The sequence below is a fragment of the Nilaparvata lugens genome, chromosome 11 (genome assembly GCF_014356525.2).
Source record: "Nilaparvata lugens isolate BPH chromosome 11, ASM1435652v1, whole genome shotgun sequence".
Classification (NCBI taxonomy): Eukaryota; Metazoa; Arthropoda; class Insecta; order Hemiptera; family Delphacidae; genus Nilaparvata; species Nilaparvata lugens.
The window spans coordinates 30,093,927-30,118,722 of record NC_052514.1 but is presented as its reverse complement, the minus strand read 5'-3'; the positions used below and the strand labels follow the sequence as shown (position 1 = coordinate 30,118,722).

General features: G+C 32.5%; 2 protein-coding genes across 4 annotated transcripts in view; one reads left to right on the top strand and one right to left on the bottom strand.

The window, feature by feature from the left end:
- The window catches only part of LOC111059054, a 36,757-nt gene extending 31,474 nt beyond the window's left edge, over positions 1–5,283 (bottom strand). For 2 of the 3 annotated variants that reach the window (XM_022346658.2, XM_039438119.1), the window contains exons 1-3: positions 4,787–5,278; positions 4,393–4,558; positions 702–832 (exon numbers count right to left, since the gene is read on the bottom strand). In XM_022346658.2, coding sequence (XP_022202350.2) covers positions 702–832; positions 4,393–4,525 — 264 coding nt within the window. In that variant the 5' untranslated portion in view covers positions 4,526–4,558; positions 4,787–5,278. Of the gene's footprint in view, positions 1–701; positions 833–4,392; positions 4,559–4,786 lie in introns of all 3 variants that reach the window. The other variant, XM_022346660.2, reaches the window with a different exon arrangement.
- A 105-nt stretch (positions 5,284–5,388) lies between these two features.
- Positions 5,389–24,796, top strand: part of LOC111048196 (odorant receptor 7a) — a 62,007-nt gene continuing 42,599 nt past the window's right edge. The window contains exon 1 of the mRNA XM_039438121.1: positions 5,389–5,558. Coding sequence (XP_039294055.1) covers positions 5,535–5,558 — 24 coding nt within the window. The 5' untranslated portion in view covers positions 5,389–5,534. The remainder of the gene's footprint in view (positions 5,559–24,796) is intronic.

The window sequence follows — 24,796 nt, the reverse complement described above, 5'->3', positions numbered from 1 at the left end:
CTAAGATTATACTCAGGTGTAATTAGTGTACACTCAATTTTTCTAAGAAAAAATTTATCCAGCACAGCTGGTCGTGGATTGATGTGGAATTGAATATTTTACTACTAATCCTATTAAATATTAAGCGAGCAATTTCTGTATTTATATATCTGGTTATTTATGTTCAACGGATCTCGAAAACGGCTCTAACGATTTTCACGAAATTTGGAACATAGTAGGTTTATTATATGAAAATTCGATTGCACTAGGTCTCATCCTTGGGAAAACTCGCTGAACGACATTAAAAGGATAATTCATCCTTGGCTGAAACAGCTGAGACTTTCGTCGTCTGTGGATAGTAAAAAATTGAGTGAGCGAGTGAGTATGTGAAAAATCAAAATTTCGCATCCCCGAAATTCATAAGATGACATATAGCCAGCTGTGAAATATAAACATGATCATTTTAGAGAATTGTTTTCTGTTTATCAATAAATAAAAATAACGAGCGAAGCTCAGTGCCCCGATATTACGATATGAAGTCAGATTCTCTTCAAACAGTCAGCATAGGTTAAATGGGAAGCATTGATGTTATTAATGAGGAAAGCTCATAGTTAGAAGTGAATATTACAGTAAAAATATTAGTAAAGCGAGAAGAAGTAGGCCTACTGTAACATCTAATTAAAATAAGCAAAAACAAAAAAATATAAAATCGCAAAACTTACAATTGATGTAGCATGGTTCATCCAGACACTGTTACGGCTGTGCAGCTCATTTTCAAGCCGACGATTGAGAACTTTTTGTTCTTGTAGTTCTCTAACTATTGCAGTGTTTTGTGATTTCAAGTCGTTGTACCCTACAAACAAAAGAAAAATGAAGATGATAACCAGCATTTTTATATGCTATAAGTCAAGTCTCTTGCAAATGTTCTCTCACTATTTACTCACACTGGCGCACAAGGAATCTTCCTTTTGCCGGTGTTTTTGCCTCACCAACTGTAGTCATGCATGTGAGTATAAATTTAATCTTCATTTAATAACTATTATTTATAGTATCATGAATAAGGATATTGTTTCGTTATATATTTCTAATTAAATAAATTAACATTTCCTCAATTTTTATGTATCTTAGTTTAAGTGCAGTAGCATATACTGTACTTATATTTATTTTTTATAAAGCATTTTGTATTTTGTTTTGGCAAATAGAATGCATTCATTCATTCACTATTACAGTGTTTTGTGATTTCAAGTCGTTGTACCCTGTACCCTACAAACAAATGAAAAAAAGATGATAACCAGGATCTTTACATGCTATAATAAATCAAGTCTCTTGCTAATTTAATGATAGCTAGTGTTTCCTTGATTGTTAAATTAGACGTGGTTTGTGCCAAAACAGAGGTGAGCCTTCCTGATTTTAGTACATAAAAGAGAAATCTCAAATACATATGAATAGAATAGAATAAATTTATTAGCCAAAAATCAGGATGTGACAATTTGACATAGGCCAAAGATGGCGCGATCTAACGACATTTTTGCAATAGGTTGAAAAGCATGATCATATCCAAGAGCCACATTACACAGTCATATGAATGATAATGAATGAAAGCAAAGATAATTGAACGTTAATAGTCCTTTAAAATTTTATAGTATCAATATGAGTCTAATAGGGGATCAAATGCCTAATGAAAGTTGGTTGAGTATCTATGAACTGGTATATGATTATATATGACTGTGTAATAGGGCTCTCAAAAAAAATAGAGCTACTCCAACCTTCCTAAAGTTGATAACTTAGATAAAGCTATTAGGACCTACTTAATATTAGGATAACCTAAGGTTTTCAAGTTGATAACAAACTTAGCTGGGAACATAGATAAGGAAAGCACAAAGCTCTCAAGAGTTATCAAGAAATAAAAAATAGAAATCTAAGTACGCTTTTTTGTTAATTTTTACTCAAAACATGTTTCAACATTGATTGCCATTTTCATTACAAGTAATGACCATCTACTTCTTTCTTATCCTGGCGCTACAGCCCTATGTGGGCTTTGGCCTCCTCCACAATCATCCTCCAACTACTTCTGCCTTCCTCTTCCAGCCTCTGACTCCCATCGCTCTCAGGTCCTCCTCCACATCCTGCTTCCATCGTACTCACGGCCTTCCCCTTCTTGTGGCTGCATCTAATTTTTCATTCAACATGACTTTTTGCATTATGTTCTCAGTCATTCTTTCCACGTGTCCCAGGCAGCTTATCCTTCTAGCCTTGATGAGCCGAAGAATATTCTTGCATTACAGAATTGTTTCTATTTCCCGGTTTTTCCTCAGTTTCCACGCACCATTCTCATAGACTGGACCATATATCCTCCTCACTATCTTCCTTTCAAAGACCATCAGAGCGTTGCTGTCTTCTTTAAGAATTGTTCACGTTTCGCAGCCATATGTGACAACTGGCATTATAAATAAGAGTAGTGCATGTTCTCATTTTTGTATACCTGGTGAGAAGTTTTGATTTTAGCAGTTTACTGTTTGCAAAGTTTGAACGATTCCCAAGCATTATCCTTCTTTTGATTTCCATTGATATTCTTTACTGCTATTAATCTCAGTTCCCAGGTACGTGAAGCTTTAACCTTTTCAAACGTGCCATCTCCAATTTAGATGGCTCCCTGCTCTCTCACTCCTCTGGGGCTTATTTCCATGCACTTTGTTTTCTCTTTGTTCACTAGAAGACCTACAAGCTGCGCTTTGTTCTTGACCTGTAGAAATACTTCCTCCAGTGACCTCATGTTTATTGATATTATAACAACATCATGTCAGGACGGCATTATATTCATGATGTTGCCTCTTCTGTCAATTCTTTCCATTGCTTTCTGGAGAACTATATTAAAAAGTAAGGCCGATAGGACATCTCCCCATCTTACGCCTTCAGTGATAATGAATTCCCTACTCACTCTTCCTTAACTAAGTACCATGTACTTTGTGTCAGTGAAGCTCATTTTCACCAGACTGATTCATTTTCTAGGGAATCCAAAACCTTCTAGCGCCTCCAACACTTCCACCCTCTTTACTCGGTCAAAAACCTGCCTGAAATCGATAAAGACCATCTACTGTTATTTTGTGTGCCTTGCTTGTGCGAGCAAATCTTGGAAAGTTCAGCACAAGGAGTGACTTCAATGGATAAACACTAAAGTCGAGGTATTATTATAGATGTGCCATACCGCCGTTTGCCAAAGACCCGTGATGCATTTCCTGCATTGGCCTTGTAGATCTTCAATAAAATGCCAGAGGATTTGAAGAGGTTAAATATGCAAGTATTCAACTTAAGACATGATTGTTGGCTTGTAAGAAAGCCATTTTATTCCATTCAGGAATATTTTCTTTCTGGACGACTTGGTATGCCTTGTTTAATTCATGCTGCCATCTCGATAGTTTTAATGTGGGAAGTATGTGCGGGAGCTGGAGGTGAGAGTGTTCAAGAAAGTGCTCCGAGAGAAGCTAATTAACCTCCCTCTCTATTCTTTGAGTGAGGAGGAGATTGTATGTTTTGTCAGTCTCTTTGATCGGCCAACTTGAGATTAGTGTACATATTTGAACTTTTGTGTTTTTATTAATCGACAATGTCCATCCGGTATATACACTGGTCACAGACAGGAGAAGAATTGAAAAAGTAATAAATTATAACTTGTTGTTGTTTTCAAAAAGTATGCAATCAATCAGGAGTTGAAGCTCTGCTCTCTGAGCAACCTAAGGAAGGAGGAAGATGTGGTGCACTTCATTGCCACATGTCCGATGCTACGGGAATTCCGAAGCAATTATCCAAGGAGGAGCGTGCTGTCGAAGGATAAACTTCATTTATCCATCGTTGGTTCATTTAGAGCTGAAGGCATTTCTAAATGGTGAAAGCTGGGTGTTTTGCAAGGCTGCTTGGAGTTACAGATACTCTCTAGTTCAAGAGTTTAATTACCACTGAATGGACTTTACTAATATTTATGTGCTTCTATTTTCAGTCTCTTTTTGTCTTATATGTATTTGTATTTATAGCCAACACTCCCTGACGGATTTTATCCATGGGGAAAATTAGCTGACAATATTTATCACATAATCTCTTAGTATTATTTTTTCTTTCAATAAAAGCTCTTATTATTATTAATAAATTATAACTCTTGACACAAACCACCTGGCCTTGATGAAAAGGAAGGTAAAATTTATAATTTTAGACATTTAAGGTCGAAACATGTTTTGATAGAATAAAATGAAGTTAAAACAAGAGACCTTTAATTTTCAAGTTATGATAGGCTACTATATAAGAGTGTGTGATTGACCCTAATTAAAAAAGCAAAACAATAATTTACACTAAGACACAAGTTACAATTAAGCTTAGGCTACGCTACCGGTACCTAAATTTATAGAAAAAAATGTAACTTACTGTTTGATAGTGTTTTGTAGGCTCTTTCAATTTTCCGGCATCTCTTGAAAAGTGTCTGATACTTTTTTTTTTGGATTGATAGATAGAAATTGCCACAGCACCCATGGTGCACAACTTTTCTTGGCAAACTCATTGAAAGTAGTTGTCTCCCAATAAATTATTAAAACTGAAAATGACAGAATATTTTTAAATTCAAGAAAAATCTGCTACAACTATGATAAAAGTCTCATAATATCAACTTTAATTTATGGCATGCAATTTCTAACCTTAATTGCCAAAAAGACTTAAGAGAATTTAAGAATATAGACAAACTTGTAGGATTGTTAATATTTGAAATAACTTGACTATTGTAGAAATTGTTACACGAAAAAATTTATCCTTTAACAATACTTACCAAAATTTCACTGTCTACCATAAATAAATGAAGTAGCCAAAGTGTTGCAACTTGCAAGATACACTATCTGTAATAAATAATTGAAATTACTGCTAATACAAAAAGTTTATAAGAGCAATACACAAACTTGAAAATAAATTCAAGATTCAAATTAGACAACATTCAATTTATGATTTGATGTTTTTCATACTGTATTATTATCAAAATTCAACAATACTCATCCGATTCTGAACTGATTCCATCATAACTGATATCACTATTGCCAATTGCCATTATAATAAAAGTATTTTATTTACTTTACTATTAAACATTAAAAAAATCAATTTATAAAAAATAAATATTAAAATTGATTGAGAAATAAACAGATCTAACTATTTTCAAATTATATAATCATCTATAATATGATAATAATCATAATCCCTTGAGCCTTGACTGTGCCCTTGAAGTGACACAAAATAGAAGGAATTATTATCCAACGAGCTATTATAGTAAACTGTAGAGTGGTGTGCTGTTGGTCTTCGATCATTAATATAATAGACACGTCTTCCCAATAGCTCCACGATACATTGGGCAGAAGCAAACATAAACAGCCGTATGACGTCACATGAAGGAGCAAAATGGCTGGATATTCTTGTACGGTATAGGCACGCTATCATATTTTTGTATTTTAATCAATTACCAGATGGTGATTTCTTTAAAAAATGGTGAGAAGTTGCTGTGCATATAACTGCACGGAGAGTGATAAAAAATGAAGTGGGATTTCTTTTCACAGGTAAGTAATTATCTAAGTTGCATTCTTTTCAAATTAGGCTCAAGTTATCATTCAATAAGTCAATGTTAATGAAGAATGCAAACGTGAGTTTGCTTGTTGTCCTTGTATAAAAAGGTATTTCAATGCCTGCAGCTCCCTCTATCACTTATCATATAGATTTATATTATTAATGTTATGTGTCTAATTTCTGTAAGTAGTCTAGTTTTTTAAGCTCTTCATCTACTCATCTAAATCTTCATGAAGAATGTACTTTTTGTAATATAATATGTAGAGTTTTATTTTTGAAAAAAATATCCATAATAGTAGATAGCAAAGATCACTGCGTCTATTAATTCACTTAATAATTCACGAAAGTTGTAGAATTAAGAGCTCCCTCTATCACTTATCATATAGATTTATATTATTAATGTTATTTGTCTGATTTCTGTAAGTAGTCTAGTTTTTTAAGCTCTTCATCTACTCATCTAAATCTTCATGAAGAATGCACTTTTTGTAATATAAAAGGCCTATGTAGTTTTATTTTTGAAAAAAATATTCATAATAGTAGATAGCAAAGATCACTGCCTCTATTAATGCACTTAATAATTCACGAAAGTTGTATACCTAAACGAAGTTGTGGAATTAAGAGCTCCCTCTATCACTTATCATATAGATTTGTATTATTAATGTTATGTGCCTAATTTCTATAAGTAGTCTAGTTTTCTAAGCTCTTCATCTACTCATCTAAATCTTCATGAAGAATGTACTTTTTGTTGGCCTAATATTAATTCTGATTGTAATATAATTATATGTAGTGCTCTAGTTTTGAAAATATTATTCATCATAGTAGATAGCCAGATCACTGCCTCTATTAATGCACTTAATAATAATTCACAAAAGTTCTATGGACAAAGTTGTAGAATTAAGCGTTCCTTCAGCTCAATGAAGCTGAATATATTAGTATTATTAATATTACCGTATGTACCTACTTAATTTTGATAAATAATTTTTCATGCTCTCCATCTACTCTTCTGTTAATATATCTGTGAACTACTACTCTATTAATCATAGAATGCAATAAATTATTGTTACTGCCGATATATTTTCTACAAAGAAATTATATCATGATTATTATATTATATTGATATAATATAATGTAGTAATAATATTTCAATATTGATATGTTCATTCAAATCATCCAATCCCTAATCCTTGTATTCCAGTTTTTTACCATCATAATTTTATTGTGTTTCTATGTGTGATAAGAAAATCTGTTGTGTCTAGGTCGAGAATTCAAACTCAATGTCAATATTATTCTTTTGAACAGGCTCAAGATTATGTTATTGATTGTGTGCATAACATACAATAATTCCTGAATTTTCAATAAGTCTATTCATACTTGTTCATAGATTCAAGAAGCAAGTTATTATCGGCTTGATAAAGCCCTGAAATAAATTTCAATACAACATAATCTGTTTAAATACGTTTACTAGGCAATATAAACATAGGCTTTACGTATGCAATTATATGAATAAATAATGGATTAATTAACTTCCAAAATTAATTTTTTAAATAGAATAATAAATCAGTTCAAATTCTGATTCAGAAGCTATGAAAGTGCTCATTTAACATAGGCTGATTATGGCGTGTAGTTCGAAGGCTCTCTCATGTGATGTCACACACCCAATTCATGTTTGCTTCAGCGACTACGCTCAAGCCGTGTCTATTATATTAATGGTCGAAGCTGTTGGTGTGCTTACAGCGCTCTCAATGTGTTACACGGCCAACTAAGAGCAGCCATGACAGAGAGAGGCAAGATTTCAAGAAGAGCCAGTCTGCCACTGCAGGAATAGATGTGTTTTTTTATTCAAATTGATTTCTATCAATATAAAATTATCATTACAATTGGTAATTTTACGAAAATTGAATGAGGCATGTGTGAGAATATTTATCTCATTGAAATAACCTCTAGAATGTTCAGAATCGACAGAGGATACAAAATATAAATGTAGGTCTATAGGAGTAGGCTAGACTAGATCATGCGACTATTTCATAATTTTGTTTGTGATATTACTTACAAATTGAATTGCATATGAAACTACAGTAGAGTTGGATAGATTTAGACTTATTAAACATTTCAACTGTACACTGTTAATATATTATTTATTTGTATTGTGTAGAGAATGTCAATGAAGTCATCATCATACAAAAAGTTCCCACAGTCACAATTTTTTTTGGTATGTGTTTGTATATATTGCCATTATTTTTTTGACTGCACTATCCCCAACGCAAGGTAACAAGAGGTGTTTTTATGTTGAGAAGATAAAAGGAAATAGTGTGTCGAATTTTTTTAGTAAATGTCTACTATAGTTACGTTCAATCACATCTTTTGTATGGAGCAATATTATGGGCCAATTGTAGTGATTTCCATTCACGTTTTGTGTTACAAAAAAGAGCAATAAGAATCATGTATACGGTAATGTTCCTCCCCTTAAGCACTGCAAACCGCTATTTGTTAGATTGAGAATTATGTGTTTGCCGTGTTTTTTATTTTTCAATGTTTATTATTTATAAAGATTAACTTGCTCTCATTGTCTAGTCATTTTGATGTTTATTCGCAGAACACAAGAAATAGGTTGAACCTAGAAACGAATATTGTCGGTATAAATCTAGTCATATCAGTTTTAGGGCTTGTGAAATTAGGTTTTATAATCAGTTACCGTTACATATAAAGAGGCTTACTAGTGAGTGAATATAAACTTAACATTAAGGATTTTCTAATAAGAAACCTGTTTTTATACTAATGATGAATATTTTGCCTTTAATATGGAGAATTTGTAAGACGTTAATGTGATGATTTCTTGTTTTTATGTGGTATGATTATATGTTTTTTATGTAATAATTTATGTAATTTTCTCATGAAGTTGCCTATACAAATTGTAATTTGTCTTTGAAAATAAATTGATTTTGATTTGATTTATAGCCCAAAGCTGGGTTTACACCAAAGTTATTAACAAAATGTTGATAGCTTAATCCTTATAGATACGATTACATTGAACGGAACTTGACAAACACATATTCTGCTCATCAAGTGTATGATAAGTTATGTTCAATCTAATAGAATATATAGGGATTAAGTTATTAACATTTTGTAAATAACTTTGGTGTAAACCCAGTTTAATAGATTATAAACATGTTTTGTTGAACTGAGTAGCCTACTATTTAACTAAAACTCTTAAAAATGAATAATTTTTAAAGAGTAGCCTACTATAGCCTTTTACTAGCTACTAAATTCATGTACTTACGAATAACTATGGAATTCTATTGTGCAAAATTTATATTGTTTGGTGCTAAAAAATGTTACTTAATTCAATTAACTATAAATATAACAAATCATTATTAGATTGTTCGTCTTTCGTTGGTTCTTTTATACCCATTTGTAGTCCAACTAGATATATATAAAATGTGTACATTAAATTTCACAAAGTAAACAACTATATTAAATAATAGGGAATATATTATTTTGAATATTATTATAATGGTATGTGGAATAAATGCATTCTATTTTGTTGAAAATGAAGACTGGACATACAGCTTACATTCTACCAGAATAGTGTATATGTCTTTTTTACATATTATAAAATAATATAATCAAGGTCTATAAAGAGACCATGACTATAATAGTATCTATATAATATGAGAGAGTAGGGTTGTGTTTGTTCACATCAAAACATATCAACTTGTGGATTGCATACCGGAAAAACGGGAATGATTCAGATATCCTAATTTTGAACATAGATTCTAAAAATATCAATGGTTGAGTTCAAAGCCACTGATCTGTGAGTGAACGTTGAGATCGGTGAGTGAACGTGGCTCTGAATGAAGTACTGTTTTGTCGTTGACCGATGCATAGACTCACATGCAGCGCTAGATTATTTGGAATTGAAATCGGCCATTAAGGGGACAGCCTGGAAGATTATTACATACTAAAGATCTTGAAGATTTTTGTGATCTATAATATTACAAAAAATATATTATGTAATATCTAGCGCGAAAATACCTCAATGGAACCTCTAATTTCAAGTAAGAGCTAGCATTGGGAAGGCATAGGTATTGTGTGTTTATACCTCTTCAAGGTCTTTGGTCTAACTGATAAGAAAAAAAATATGTCATATCCAGTTCATTCACTGATCAGTTAATCGTACTTTTCCACCGATGGAAAAGAACGTAAATAGAGTAGCTGAACATAGATTCAAGATTCAAGATTTTTTATTGCCAGAACAACTTTACATTGTATGAGCACGTCAAAAAATAATAACAATAATATAACACTTGTGAAATAAAAGATAAATTATGATATAAAATTAAGCATATGATAAAAGAAATCGTATAATATATGAAGATATTACAATAACAATTTGACTTATTATTTTGTCTTAGTCTTAGGAACAAACTACAATTCATATTATTAAGTTATTCAGTTTTACCAAAAAATAAAAGGTAAATGTTGCATCATGAGCATTCATAATATTGTAGACTGAAAATACTCATCTACCGAATAGTATGCACTCTCTGTCAATTTATTTTTTAAAATTTGTTTGAATTCATAGATTGGCAGCTCTCTAATTTCTAAAGAAAGATTGTTATAAATTTTGGCTTGTTGAAAAATATGGCTATTTCTTGTCTTGGAGAGTCTAATTTGAGGCAGTGATAGATCATTGCCACGTCGGGTGGAGTAAGAATGATTGGCTCCCAGACGCGAAAAAGATTCTATATTCATTTTAACATATAGCAAGGTATGAAGAATAAAGAGAGAAGGGAACGCTAGAATTTTCAGACTTCGAAAACTCTCTTTACAAGAGTAGGGGTAAAGTGAGACTTCTGGAGAAAAGCTGGCTCAAAGCTGGCTCAAATCTGCCCCCAAATCTGATTCTTGGTTCTAACCTTGCCCAATCCAATGTAATCTGATCTAACCTAACCTAGCCATACCCCTAATCTCACAATAAACCTCAAATGAAGATTTCCCACTTTTTTGGAAAAAAAAACTAGATCCAGCTTTTTTTTATTTCTTGAATAACTAAGAAACCGTTAATTTTACAAAAAATCTACAAGAATAACTTTTTCCAGTAAATCTAATTATGAATCCATTTGTCAAGATTGAACAAAAAATAAGGATCTCATGGGAAAACTAGATCCAGCTTTTTTTCAATTTCTTCAATAACTAAGAAACCATTAATTTTACAAAAAATCTACAGGAATAACTTTTTCCAGTAAATCTAATTACGAATCCATTTGTCAAGATTGAACAAAAAATAAGGATCTCATGGGAAAACTAGATCCAATAACTAAGAAACCGTTAATTTTACAAAAAAATTACAAGAATAACTTTTTCCAGTAAATCCATTTGTCAAGATTGAACAGAAAAGAAGGAAAAATTAGATCCAATTTCTTGAATAACTAAGAATAATTTTTTTCAGTAAATCTATTTGTCAAGGGATCCTAACTCTGAAACTGAGCAACAAGCACACAATAATATTTTTATGTTGAGACCCTTTCTTAAGCAAACCTCAGCACTAAACCCCCCCCCACGGGGGGGGGGGGGTTGGGGGGCTTGACCCTCTGCCTTTAACCAGCTAAGCTTGAACTACTTGAAAACTCACCTCAGGTTTTATTGAGAAGAAAAAATATATAATAAAAATGTATAAGAAAGAAGTCAAGTCGGATATATTACTTGTTGATCAGAGTGTACATCTTGATGAGAGTATTATCAAATATGAGTATATCATTCACACACCATATATTCAACAGACATTCAATTACAATGATGAAATTCGAATTAGTTTAAAACAAGAAGATATTTATACACTTCCAAGTAGAAGTTTTCTCATAATTGAAGGCGAAATCAAAGTGAAAGATAAGAATGATGTTGAAACCAAGGACTTTTCACTTATCAATAATGGAGTTACATACCTATTTGATGAAATCAGATATGAATTGGGAGGGGTTGAAGTTGATCGCACATGTAATGTAGGATTGACAACAACCATGAAAAACTATCTACGTCAATCAAAACTCAATGAAAAAATTATGGAGAATGCAGGATGGAAGTTGACTGGATGGAAAAGTTTAGATAAATTCTGCTTTTGCATTCCTTTGCAGACTGTGGTTAGGTGTAATGGAAGACTAGTTCTATTAAATGTTTGTCAGGAAATTGTTCTATTAAGATCATCATCAGACTTAAATTGTATTGAATCAGAAACAGCAAAATCGGTGAAAATTGATATTACAAAACTACAATGGAAAGTACCCTACATACATGCTTCTGACACTGTTCGTCTTGATCTGCTGAGTTTAACACATAGTGATATACCAATTACCATTCCATTCAGGTCATGGGAATTGCATGAATTTCCACAATTACCTGAAACTACTAATCTTCAATGGACAGTTAAGACAACTTCAAACATATTGAAACCTAGATTCATTATTCTTGGATTACAAAAGAATAGGAAAAATGTTATAACTGCTAACAGGTCACATTTTGATTTCTGTAATCTGAACAATGTTAATCTCTATTTAAATGCTCAATCATTCCCCTATGAAAATATTGTTGGTAATAAACATTTATTGTATCACATGTTCTCTGAATTCCAAAATGAATACTATCCTTATAACAGCAGTACATCAATTGATTATAAAACATTAGATGAATATGCATCATTGGTTGTTATAGACTGTAGTAAGCAAAATGAACTATTGAAATCTGGTGCAATAGACATAAAGTTGACATTGGAAACAACAAATAATTTCTCAGAAAAAACCAGTGCCTACTGTTTAATCCTCTATGATAATGAGTTTGAATACTGTTACACCACTGAGTGGAACAGTAAAAAGAGTATTATAAATCTTCTATAAAATAATGAAAACTAGACAATATTCAAATCAAAAGTATTATCTACAAATGTATCAATATTTTACCTTCAGTATCATCCCATTAATTTGTAGAATTGTTCTTGTCTTGATCTCAACCATTCTCTTCAAATTTAATTTTAAAGCATTTTATATTATTATTCAATTTATCAGCTTCTTTCAAAGCAAAATACTGACTGTGATGATATAGTGCTATCCATATGAGCTTAGATTTTTCATTAAAGTTGAATAATGTTCTTGGTCTGGGTAACCAAACCTACATTTTTTCTGGGTGTACTCACCTACATCTACAATTTCTTTCTGGGTGTACTCACCTAAACCTAAGATTTTTCACCTATATTTATTACATTTTTTTCATACCATTCTTTAAAAGAGATTCCAGAAGAAAGTGAGAATTGTTGGATTAAGTTTGGATCAGTCATATACTTCCATTCTTTTTCATTATTGAGATTGATGTTTGGTATGAAAGTTGCAGCTAAAGGTATACATTGTAAAAAATGGAAAAAATTCGGAATCAAATTTTTGATATCAACATTAATATCACTATTATTATCTTTATCATACAAATATCGACCAAATTTATCAACACTCATGATCTATTTTTATAATAAATGTTTAATACAACCTGAGGTGAGTTTTCAAGTAGTTCAAGCTTAGCTGGTTAAAGGCAGAGGGTCAAGACCCCCCAACCCCCCCCCTGTGGGGGGGGGGCTTAGTGCTGAGGTTTGCTTAAGAAAGGGTCTCAACATAAAAATATTATTGTTTGCTTGTTGCTCAGTTTCAGAGTTAGGATCCCTTGACAAATGGATTTACTGAAAAAAATTATTCTTAGTTATCCCAGGTAGCACACCTACGTGTTTCCAACATTGAAATTTGGTTGTTGAGGTTGAATAACCGTTAGCGGTTGAATTTTTCAACGTTTTAGATGCAACGTTGTTTTCAACGGTTGATCTATCGTCGAAAACACGTTGAAAACGAGCTTCCAATTCCACCACTCACAGCGCTACAGTAGTCCTTACACAAAAACGGATCTATCAACGACGATCGACTGATCAACACCATTTCATGTTTGAATTCTCATCACGTTGATGAAAGCTGTGAACTCTTTTAGAAGAGTCTACCTATTCCACTTTGACTTGGTAAGTTTATTTAATTTATTATTCTTATTTAAAAGATGAGATTGTTTGGTGATTTATTGTCAAAACTTCAAAACAAATATTGTGTGTTGAACATAATTATGTTTACATTTGAGGTTAGGGTTAGGTAAGTTATATTATGTTTTAAATTAGAGGGCTCTAATTTAATATAATTATTAAAAATTAATATAATACAATAAGCTTGGTTTTAAGTATTTTACATGTAGCCTACTACTTAACTTCCAAATAAATTACTATTACTTTGATTCCTGCACAAATATTTTCATTATGCTATCTATGTATTGTTTTTGTCACAGGACTGCTTGTGTTGAGAAATTCCATCGAACTTAATATAATAACACTGAACTTAATAAAATATAAATTACTTAACATCAAAGTGATTGCTTTTAACAAGTTCAGTAATTAACTCGGTGATCCAAGAAATTGAAAACGGGTGTCCGGAGTTCAGCTCACAAATATTAACATTTTCCAAATATCATCATTCCATGGTGACGAAATTTAGCTTAAACTTGTTCATTTTAAAATTAAATTTTCAATTAATTTATGCATGTTTACAACCCATATATGTCAAGGATATTTTTGATTAATTTCATTGTGATTTTAAACTTTTGGTCTAGGTTTACAAAATTTAGTAGGCCAATAAAAAATGGTTGAAATATTGGGATACAACTGTTTTTTTTCATAAAACTAAGTATGTACCTACAGTAACTATTAAATTTTACTCATAAATCTAAAAAATAAATTTTCTACCGTTTTTATATAGAGCCTTATTTGTTTACTTCTATAGGCCTAATGAAAGAGGAGTATTTCAAGTTAAAATTTGTCTATGGTACAAAATTTGGAAACCCAATATTCTTACTTTATTCTTAGTTCTTTTGAATGTTTGAACGAACAGCTGGCGTGACTTTCTCGTCTGACTATTGTATAGTAATGGACTATTTTTATCTAAAAAACAGTCATCATCTCGCCTTGTGATTCAAAATATCAATGTGTATAACAAAATATCAAATGTATAACATTATTAGATGTGCACTTGAGAAAAATTTCTGTACTTGTTGTTAAAAGCAATTCCCTTTTAACCATGCAACATCTGTATCAAATAATAACTCCTATGTGGTGGCAAAATTTCATCTGCCTTCATATTATAGAATTTCTTATTAAAATTCATATTACCTTATGTTTCAGATTCTATCAAAAAATCTTGTGGGTCGACTGTGGGCACTGAGACCCAAATTGGAGACGCTATTAAGGATTGGCTAAAATATGCGACAGTCAGAGTATTTTCAGTGGAGAAAAAAACAATCTAATTTCGTCGCTAATTAAAAAGTATTATGAAATGAAAGTGGAAAGTTATTTTGAAAGTCCCTTTCTATTGAAACACTGTAATAAAATATTTGTTTCTCTATTGCATAAATCACAAACTATCATCATACCTGAAAACTAAAATGTAGGCGGGTTTATACGATGCCAATTGACAAGACAATAATATTGTCTTCTGAAATTTATAGCTGGTGTAAAGTATCAATTGAATCTTTTAATTCTAGAACCATCATATAGGCATAACTAAATAAAAACTAATTGACAATTATTATTGTTTTGCCAATTGGCATAGTTTAAACCTGGCATAAATGTCAAGTAAAAATTTAGATATCTATATTATTTGCTAGAAAGAATTGAGCTATTTTTGCTCACCACAGATAAAATTATCATACTAAAAATTCAAGATTTTTAAACAACTGCTGAATTCTTGAAATAATAGTTTTAATTTATGTTTCTTACAGACATAAAATGTTTTTGAGCTTGGCAGAGTATATTAAATTACCATGGTAATTTGGTTGTAACCATCTTAGTTCTTTAAACAACCTTTCATCATACTATTTTTGTGGATCAAAATTGAAGTAATATGGAAATAGAAAGAAAAATAAAAATCTCAGTATCCTTTTTGAATCATTTAAATAATGATTAATAATAGTGATTAAATAATTCAAAAAGGATACTGAGATTTTTATTTTCCTTTCTATTTCTATAAAAAGTAGCCCTATACAGAAAAGAGATGAATATGGTTTTTATTGTGTGTTTTTAATGTCAACTTACCAATGTACCGCATTGCAGGGTAATATTTCTGTTACATGAAATCATATGTAAATAAATGGAAATATGATTTCGTATTTTCATCTCTTTTCAAATGATTTTAGAAATATTACCATGTAATTGATAAGGTACCGGTTCAAAAGTATGGCTAATTCAACGTCTATTTATAGTTGAAAATAATGGTTGTCACAACGTGCTTTCAACGTCTATTTATGGTTGAAAATAATGGTTGTCACGACGTGCTTTCAACGTCTATTCATAGTTGAAAATAATGGTTGTTACAATGTTTTTTCAACTATTATTCAACGTTGAAAATAATGTGGAAACGGCGGACATTTTCTCGTGTTTTCAACTTTGAATTTAAACGTCTTTTCAACGTTAAGGTATTACGTGTTTCTAACGTTATTTCAACGTTTCTGTGCTACCTGGGATTCAAGAAATTGGATCTAATTTTTCCTTCTTTTCTGTTCAATCTTGACAAATGGATTTACTGGAAAAAGTTATTCTTGTAATTTTTTTGTAAAATTAACGGTTTCTTAGTTATTGGATCTAGTTTTCCCATGAGATCCTTATTTTTTGTTCAATCTTGACAAATGGATTCATAATTAGATTTACTGGAAAAAGTTATTCTTGTAGATTTTTTGTAAAATTAACGGTTTCTCAGTTATTGAAGAAATTGGAAAAAAGCTGGATCTAGTTTTCCCATGAGATCCTTATTTTTTGTTCAATCTTGACAAATGGATTCATAATTAGATTTACTGGAAAAAGTTATTCTTGTAGATTTTTTGTAAAATTAACGGTTTCTTAGTTATTCAAGAAATAAAAAAAAGCTGGATCTAGTTTTTTTTTCCAAAAAAGTGGGAAATCTTCATTTGAGGTTTATTGTGAGATTAGGGGTATGGCTAGGTTAGGTTAGATCAGATTACATTGGATTGGGCAAGGTTAGAACCAAGAATCAGATTTGGGGGCAGATTTGAGCCAGCTTTTCTCCAGAAGTCTCACTTTACCCCTACTTACAAGACTCTGTTCTTCAAGTTATTCAATACTCTCACTGCCTTTCTTTGCCAAATAAAAACCTTTGTTGCATGACAAGAGTTGCCCTGTAGACGAATTCCATAGGAGATGAGGGATTGGAAAAGTCCATAATACACAAGTAACAAAGATTCAGCATTCAAAGATAACTTGAGTCTCCTTAAAAGAAAAACAACTCTGGAGAGTCTCCTGCACAAACTCAAGATATGAGGCTCCCAACCCAATCTTCTCTCCAATGTAAATCCCAACAGTTTGACATTATTCTTGACATTAGAATCCTCAGGGGGACCCCTAAGGGAGAAGCATATATATTCAGTCTTACTCTCATTAATGACCAGATTATTTGATTCAAACCACAACTTTGCAGAGTTAAGGGCTCCCAACAGCTTAGATTTAACTTTTTCATAATTCTGGTCAGAGGATATTAATGTCGTGCCATCAGCATATAAAACAGACAACGTTGGAACATTACAATACAGGTCATTAACAAAAATAAGAAAAAGAAGAGGGCCTAAAATAGAACCTTGTGGGACACCTGCCACAACATCTCTAAAGCCAGAACATTTACCATTAATAACAACCCTTTGCCACCGATCAGACAGGTATGATTTTATCAGCTTCAGCTCATTCTCTCTCACTCCATAGAAAAAGAGCTTGTCATAAAGAATATCAAAGGGTAAACAATCGAAAGCTTTGGTGAGATCAATTAAGGCTGCTGCTACCATGTTTTTATTCTCAAAGTTTTGGAGGACAAAATCAACAATTTTTTCAATAGCCATGATAGTACTGTGTTTGGGACGAAAGCCATGTTGATGTTCATACAATAAGTCATTATTTACAAAGTATTCGTATAATTGCAAGGCAAGACATGATTCAATAACTTTCCCAAGAATAGGGACAATAGCTATGGGTCTGAAATTCTCTGGTTTACTCGAGTCACCCTTCTTAAAAATTGGAGTGACATTTGTGTATTTGAAACATTAAGGAAAAACACCGTCCTTGAGCACTTTGTTTATTATGAAAGTCATTGGATCTATCAGACTGTCACTAACTGCTTTTATTGTGAAATTAGAGAGACCAAAAACATCTTCACTTTTCGAGAGGCTGAGATTGGCCATAACCTGCTTTACCTGTTTACAATTGACTAATTTCCATTTGAAACCTGACATAGGAATAGGCTTACGAAAGTTCACCAATAGGATAGGTTAAGTTCTAGTATTGTTTACAAAATATGATCAACAGGGGAAACATCTGTCAGTCATGACTCAGCCACAGAATACACACAAAATGGAAGGTATCAATCTAACCAAGATTTGAGTTTACCAAGACCACAACACATGACTGCATCATCTTGTTAGAAATTAAAACTACTGCTATATTACAATGCTACACTTTCTTTCAAGATTGCAGATTATGGCGTCAAGATACTAGCCAACTTCTCATTCTGTGGTTCATCTGTGATCACTAATCTGTGATCAGGTTTTTCACTGAACGTAAAAAAAACCCGATGGAATTGATCAGTGGCTTTGAACTTAACCAATCTCGTGCACCTGGAAGCCCAAATTTCAATTTTCCTTCTAGATTTTTCAAAATTAATGTTCAAACTTCATTAATAGTACATACGATTTCATAAAAAAATCACCATATCATATGGTCGGAATTAAAAAAATTTATTATATTAAAGAACTGGATTATACACGTATACAGGTGTAAAGTAGTATAGGAAAATTATGTTTGATGCATCATCACTCGTCTGAACTACTGGACTGATTTACTTGGAATGCTGCTTATAAATTCTTAATCAACCGAGGATTCTTATAGGCCTATTTTCAATTCTTCTGGATTACATTATGTCAAGTTTTAAAATAGACCCTTGCGAAGCACAGGTTACCTGCTAGTGATATATATATATATATATATATATATAATGATCTATATAATGATATATATAGTCATATATAATGATGATGATGATGATGGTATACAAACTTGACTGGAATGAACATAGACAATAGCTTATATGTAGAAAATATGATTTCGTACAACTTATTTCCAAAGACCTTGAAGAGATAATCTTTAAGGTCTTTGCTTATTTCATATGATCTGAATATGACAGAAATATTACCGTCCAATAGTGTCCTCAAGTTAGTTTGTTATTTTTTTGACTACCGTACCTATCATACTTTGCCTTCTTGTTTTGAACTTGGAGATATTGTAGATACTAAGTAAATAAGTACCGTAAGCTGGTATCAAAGAAATGTCAACATAAACTGGTTTTTCGAATTATTTGTTCAAAATAACATAAAAATCCAACCTCTAAAATCATAATTTTGCAGTTACATACGGTATGGCTTTTTAAATTATAGAGCACTTGTACGGCTAAGCAGTATCAACAATGTAACTAAGGCTTCAAGTAAAGCAATTCAAACAGTTACTTTTATGGATGCATAGCAACTGTAATACATACATTTAAAATGCTCAATAAGAATTCAATGTGGTTATTATTAAATATAACTGATTTGCGCCTTGTATTTTATGCAAGTTCCCATTATAACAATAGGGTCATTCAAATTTCCCGCCGCTTCTTGCCTCTCTCAGTCATGGCTGCCAATGTTCAATTCGTAACAGGAATAGTGGCCACTCAGCCGCTCTAGTTTACTATAATAGCTCGTTGATATCCATACCTTAGACCAGTTATAGAATAGACACACTGGGAAGCCTAGCCTCTGAAGCCAACATCTACTGCCAAATTCGCCCACCTTGACGTCACAACAGTGACGTCACGCATCATATTGAAAACTTTCAGATTGTGTCTACTTCAGAATCTTGGTGTTTTTAGGTTATTTCTAGCTACGGGCAAAAACGATATCGGTTAAGTTATGATGTGTTATGTGATATCAGCTTCAAAGTTATAATGTGTTTTGAAAATAATAAGGTATAATAGGTATAAGGTATAAGGTATAATAGTACGGTAGCCTACAAAACTAATTTATTGTCATGCTGCAATGAGTTCACTTACATCATAACCAAGGATAATATAGCAGTTACAACTTACAATATTTATGTGTAATAGGCCTTGTACACTCGTCCGTACAGATTCGCGCGAACAATCGTATGCACACATGCCTCGGCATTCACTGTACGTCCTTGTGGACGCGTTCCACGTATGCCTCGGCATTCAAAAAGCTATCTGATTTGCAGACGACACGAAGACATGGTAGATGTAAATTTTCCACAACATGACAACAATGGCGTCATTCCATCAATGAAGATAATTATCACAAAATGTAGCTGTATCATTTTATTTTAACGACTTATATAATAAAATCGAAAATAAAACTTAACAAACGATGTTGGTGGGTTGAACGATTGTAGGTTGAAGTTAGGAAATAAATTGCTACATGCCATAAGATATGAGATTGACAATTCAAACTTTATTAGGATGTCAAAACATTGTCTTGTTAATATACTGAATCTAATTCAACTAGTTTATCCAAACAAATGATACCATCATGAGGGAGGCAATAACTTAACAAGAACAATTGGCTCTAACTTTGAGATTCTTGGCATATCTTTTTTTTAGACAATTCATTTGTTGGTTTCCAATATCTATTCTGAATCTCAAAAAAAAATTGCATGGTTGCCTGTAAAGTCAGTATATGGGCGAAAGTTTTATGTGACACTGACTTTGAGTGGTAAAATAATTTTAATGTGAATATTCATTTGTATAGTAGGAAGAAGGATGAAATAATAGTAACAATTTAAAACATTTATTTATACAAAGAATTATATTTAAAACATTAATTTATACAAAGAATCTCGCACTGAACCACAACATTGTGATTACTACAACATAACCTATTCACTTATGCATGATTATGTGATTATGCATTATTGTGATTACTACAACACAACCTATTCACTTATTCACCTAAGCAGGCGCAGTCGCAGGAGATTGCTTGTGGCGCCTGCGCAGGTTGACTGCTCCGTTTCACTCTCTCTCCAGGTGAATGCCTTCGGGTTGCTGTTTGCTGCTGTGTTGCTCGCCACTGCTCCTATTCGTGCTCTTTCCAGACGACCGTGAACCGAAATGAACGCTCTCACTCGCTCTCATTGTGAGCGCATAATGTGGGAACGTAACGCAGTTTCTTGAAGTGTCACCCGGCAAACCAATTTATAAGACGTTGTCACGTCAAAAAAGAAAATTTCTACAATAATTCCAGAAGTTTTGATGACCTAATCAAAGCACTTAACACTGTCCCACAAAACACAAAATTGACAGTCTTCCTCAACGAAATTAGCCATAAATGGAATCAAATAGTAAATTGCTGCCAATTTTAAACTAACTCTGCTCATACACATGACAAAACAAGATTCTCCAAAAGATTAGCTTCAAGATTTACCTTTGAGGAATACTAGTTCAACATTTGAATAAATCTCTCTATAGATAGCCTAGCTATCTAAAACATATAATATCATATTGAAGATTACAATTTTAATTAACAACTCTGATTGATAACATAAAACAAACACAAGATGATTTGATAGCCACAGTAACATAATATGAGCTATACTTTTTTGTAGGAACCCTGTAGAGAAGCTATTTTCACTTAAATTATGCAGTTCTAAATTTGTTGATCATGATACAAATTATATACTCCATGCATGTTTCTATTTAAATATTTGACAATCCACATATCCTACAAAATTACAAAAATCCTACAATTTACAATTAGTTATTGGATCACAATTTGATTTGTCATTCATTAACCTAATTCATTGGAATTAGGTTATGACGCCTTCAATGTTTACGTTTTGCCTCACCCGTATGGCAAAAACGCGTCCACACGTACATTCAATGCTCGCCCGAGGCGCCTTTGAGCACGCCAAAATACCGACAGGGTTCCGGTTCGCCCACATGCCTCAGCGAACAGTGTCCAGACATGCGAATGCAAGCCCATACGCGTATGCTCACCCAAGGCAAACGTACGTGTGTACACCGTTTAAATTTCAACTTACACAATCATGAAAAGATATTCCACTTTTTTTCCTCAAAATTTCAGTGCAGTTATATGCTGCACAGGAGATTACCATTTTCATGAATAATAATTACATAAATAAATGATAATCTGCTATGGAAAACAAGCTAAGTTTAGCAACAATGCGTTGTTTAACAACAATTTCTATACGATGCGTGACATCTGTGACGTCAAGGTGGGTGAATTTGGCAGTAGATGTTGGCTTCATTGACTTTTAGTATGAATCATTGATATATATAGTTAGATGACTAAGCTATACCTTCAAGCGTTTGGAAGCATGATGCCTCCTTCATTTCTTGTCGCCATTGAATATCGGGCAAGAAGTCAGGCGCCCAGACAGACTTATATGGGAAAACATCGACTTTCATTGCGTTATATCTTTCGACATACTTTATGGATTTCAATATAATTTTTTTTCAACTTTTCATCATTTCCATTACCATATGATACAATGATTTGTTCATTGAACTTTATTTTTAACTCGACCAAACATCTAATTTAGTGAACCTACCTCACTACAGATTTTGATCCATTCTATTAGCAAATGAATCTCATTTTTACAATATTTTCCTATTACCATGTATTTAGGATATGGAAAATAAAACATTTATTATAGATTGCTAATATTACCATATATTTTATTAGATGGCAAATAATAAAAAATTAACTGTTATCACAATATTTCGTGAAACTGTTTCTCATTCGTTTTGCAACTTAAGTATAGGTACCTAACTATACTCTATACTCCTATATTTAATATAAGATAATAAATAACTACATATTATAAGAACGGGAAAAATAAAACAATAGCAATGATGAAGGATTTATAGACAATTTTAGCAAATAATATTTTTTATAATACAAATTTAGCATACAATATTTTCATAGTTCACAAAATATTACAATATAAGACAAATTAATGGAATAGAATATGGATACCTATATTGGATCTATGGAAATAAAATATTTATTATAATATTACCTATATTGGATCTATGGAAATAAAATATTTATTATAATATTACCGAGACTTATATTTTATTACTTGGCAAATAATGATAATGAATCAACCTAAGCACAATATTCCTTGAAACGATCATTTGGCACTAGGCTTAGCCTGCATGAAACATGACCGATGAAAATATAAAAATACTTATGTATAAAAAGGAATATTTTCATCTGGCACATGCAGATTCGTACATCCATAAGCACTGCATGAAACTACCATACTTTGAATATTTTTTGTTGCTTCAATAAAAAAATATTATCATTTAAAAAAGGCTCTTTTTCTACACAACGAATACAAATACCCGACTTCTTGCCCGAAATTTCTGGTAGCTACACTAGCGCAGTGGCATCATAGCGGACTTCACTCTTCTTAATCTTATTCTCTATATCAATGGTATGAATATACAATTGGCCGTGTCTTTTCTATAACTGGTCCAACGAGCTATAGCTTTTCTATAACTGGTTTTCTATAATACCAACGAGCTATTATAGTAAACTATAGAGTGGTGTGCTGTTGGTGTGCTTACAGCGCTCTCAATGTGTTACACGGCCAACTAAGGGCAGCCATGGCAGAGAGAGGAAACATTTCAAGAAGAGCCAGTAGGATACAGGAATACTGCAAGAATAGATGTGTTTTTTTTTATTCAAATTGATATCTATCAATATAAAATTATCATTCCAATTGGTACTTTTACGAAAATTGAATGAGGTATGTGTGAGAATATTTATCTCATTGAAATAACCTCTAGAATGTTCAGAATCGACAGAGGATACAAAATATAAATGTAGGTCTATAGGAGTAGGCTAGACTAGATCATGCGACTATTTCATAATTTTGTTTGTGATATTACTTACAAATTGAATTGCATATGAAACTGTTGTGTATTTTTGAAAGAATAAGAACTCTTATAGAATTATTTCAATGATCTTTATTGAACACTGTATACTGTTAAATCGAATATGATACAGAATAGAAAAATGCTAGACAGGTGAACAGCGCCTTCATGAATGTGTCTGAGTTTGTGTTTCCAATGCCTGTCTGATCTTTTTGATGTTGTAGTGTAGAAATGTACAATAGATAATAATTTAGATTATAATGCAAATGTTTGTAATTGTGTGTATATAATGTTGTAATAATCATATCATATTCATGTATAATAAATGTTGTTGGTAATAAATTGAATCAGTGTTTTCTTCATTTCTGTGCAATATTTTATGTTGGCTACTCTGTGTAGGCGGTAGTTCAAATATATATAACAATTCTCCCCCACGATAATAATAATTACAAGTTAAATTTATTGACTGGTCTTTGCTCCTGGTTGGAGCGCCTAGGCTGGTCCTGGGCTCTGGAACTGGGATCAACCTGTTGCTCAACAACTCCAGTTGTTGACATGGGTGTTCTCTGTTGCATGTCTGCATTTTGAGGTGGTTGCAGGGCATGTTGTGTCAAATCTGTGTTCATGTCAGTTGGTTGGTGATATTCTTGACCAGACACTGGAACATCTTGTTGGTTGCTGTACAATTGTTGTCTTGGTCTGAAGTCAGGTATCTTCAAGGTAACAATTGGAGAAGACTGGTCAAGTGCATTCTTGGTGAGAGGAATTTCACATAGTTGAAGTTGATCGATGTGTCTCTTGATTGTGTATCCTTCATCCAGTTCAATTAGGTAGTGGAGCCTACCAAGACATTCTACAATGGTTCCGTAGCGCCACTTGCCTGATGTGGTGTAGTTACGAGCCTACACCCTGGCTCCTAAGGGCAAATGACAGACTAGTTCAGGACATGGTTGGACTGCTAGGTTGATGTCAGGGATAGTGGGTTTGCAGATGTCTAGATGTGTTCATAGTGGACAACCCATGAAGAGTTCTGCTGGTGTTTCTCCTGACTCCAATGGTGTAACACACAGTCTGAACAGAGCTGCATGGAGCTTCTCATGATGAGTGCCTTCATCAGATGTCATTGTCTTAAGTTTCTTCTTGAAAGTCTGGACGTAGCGTTCAGC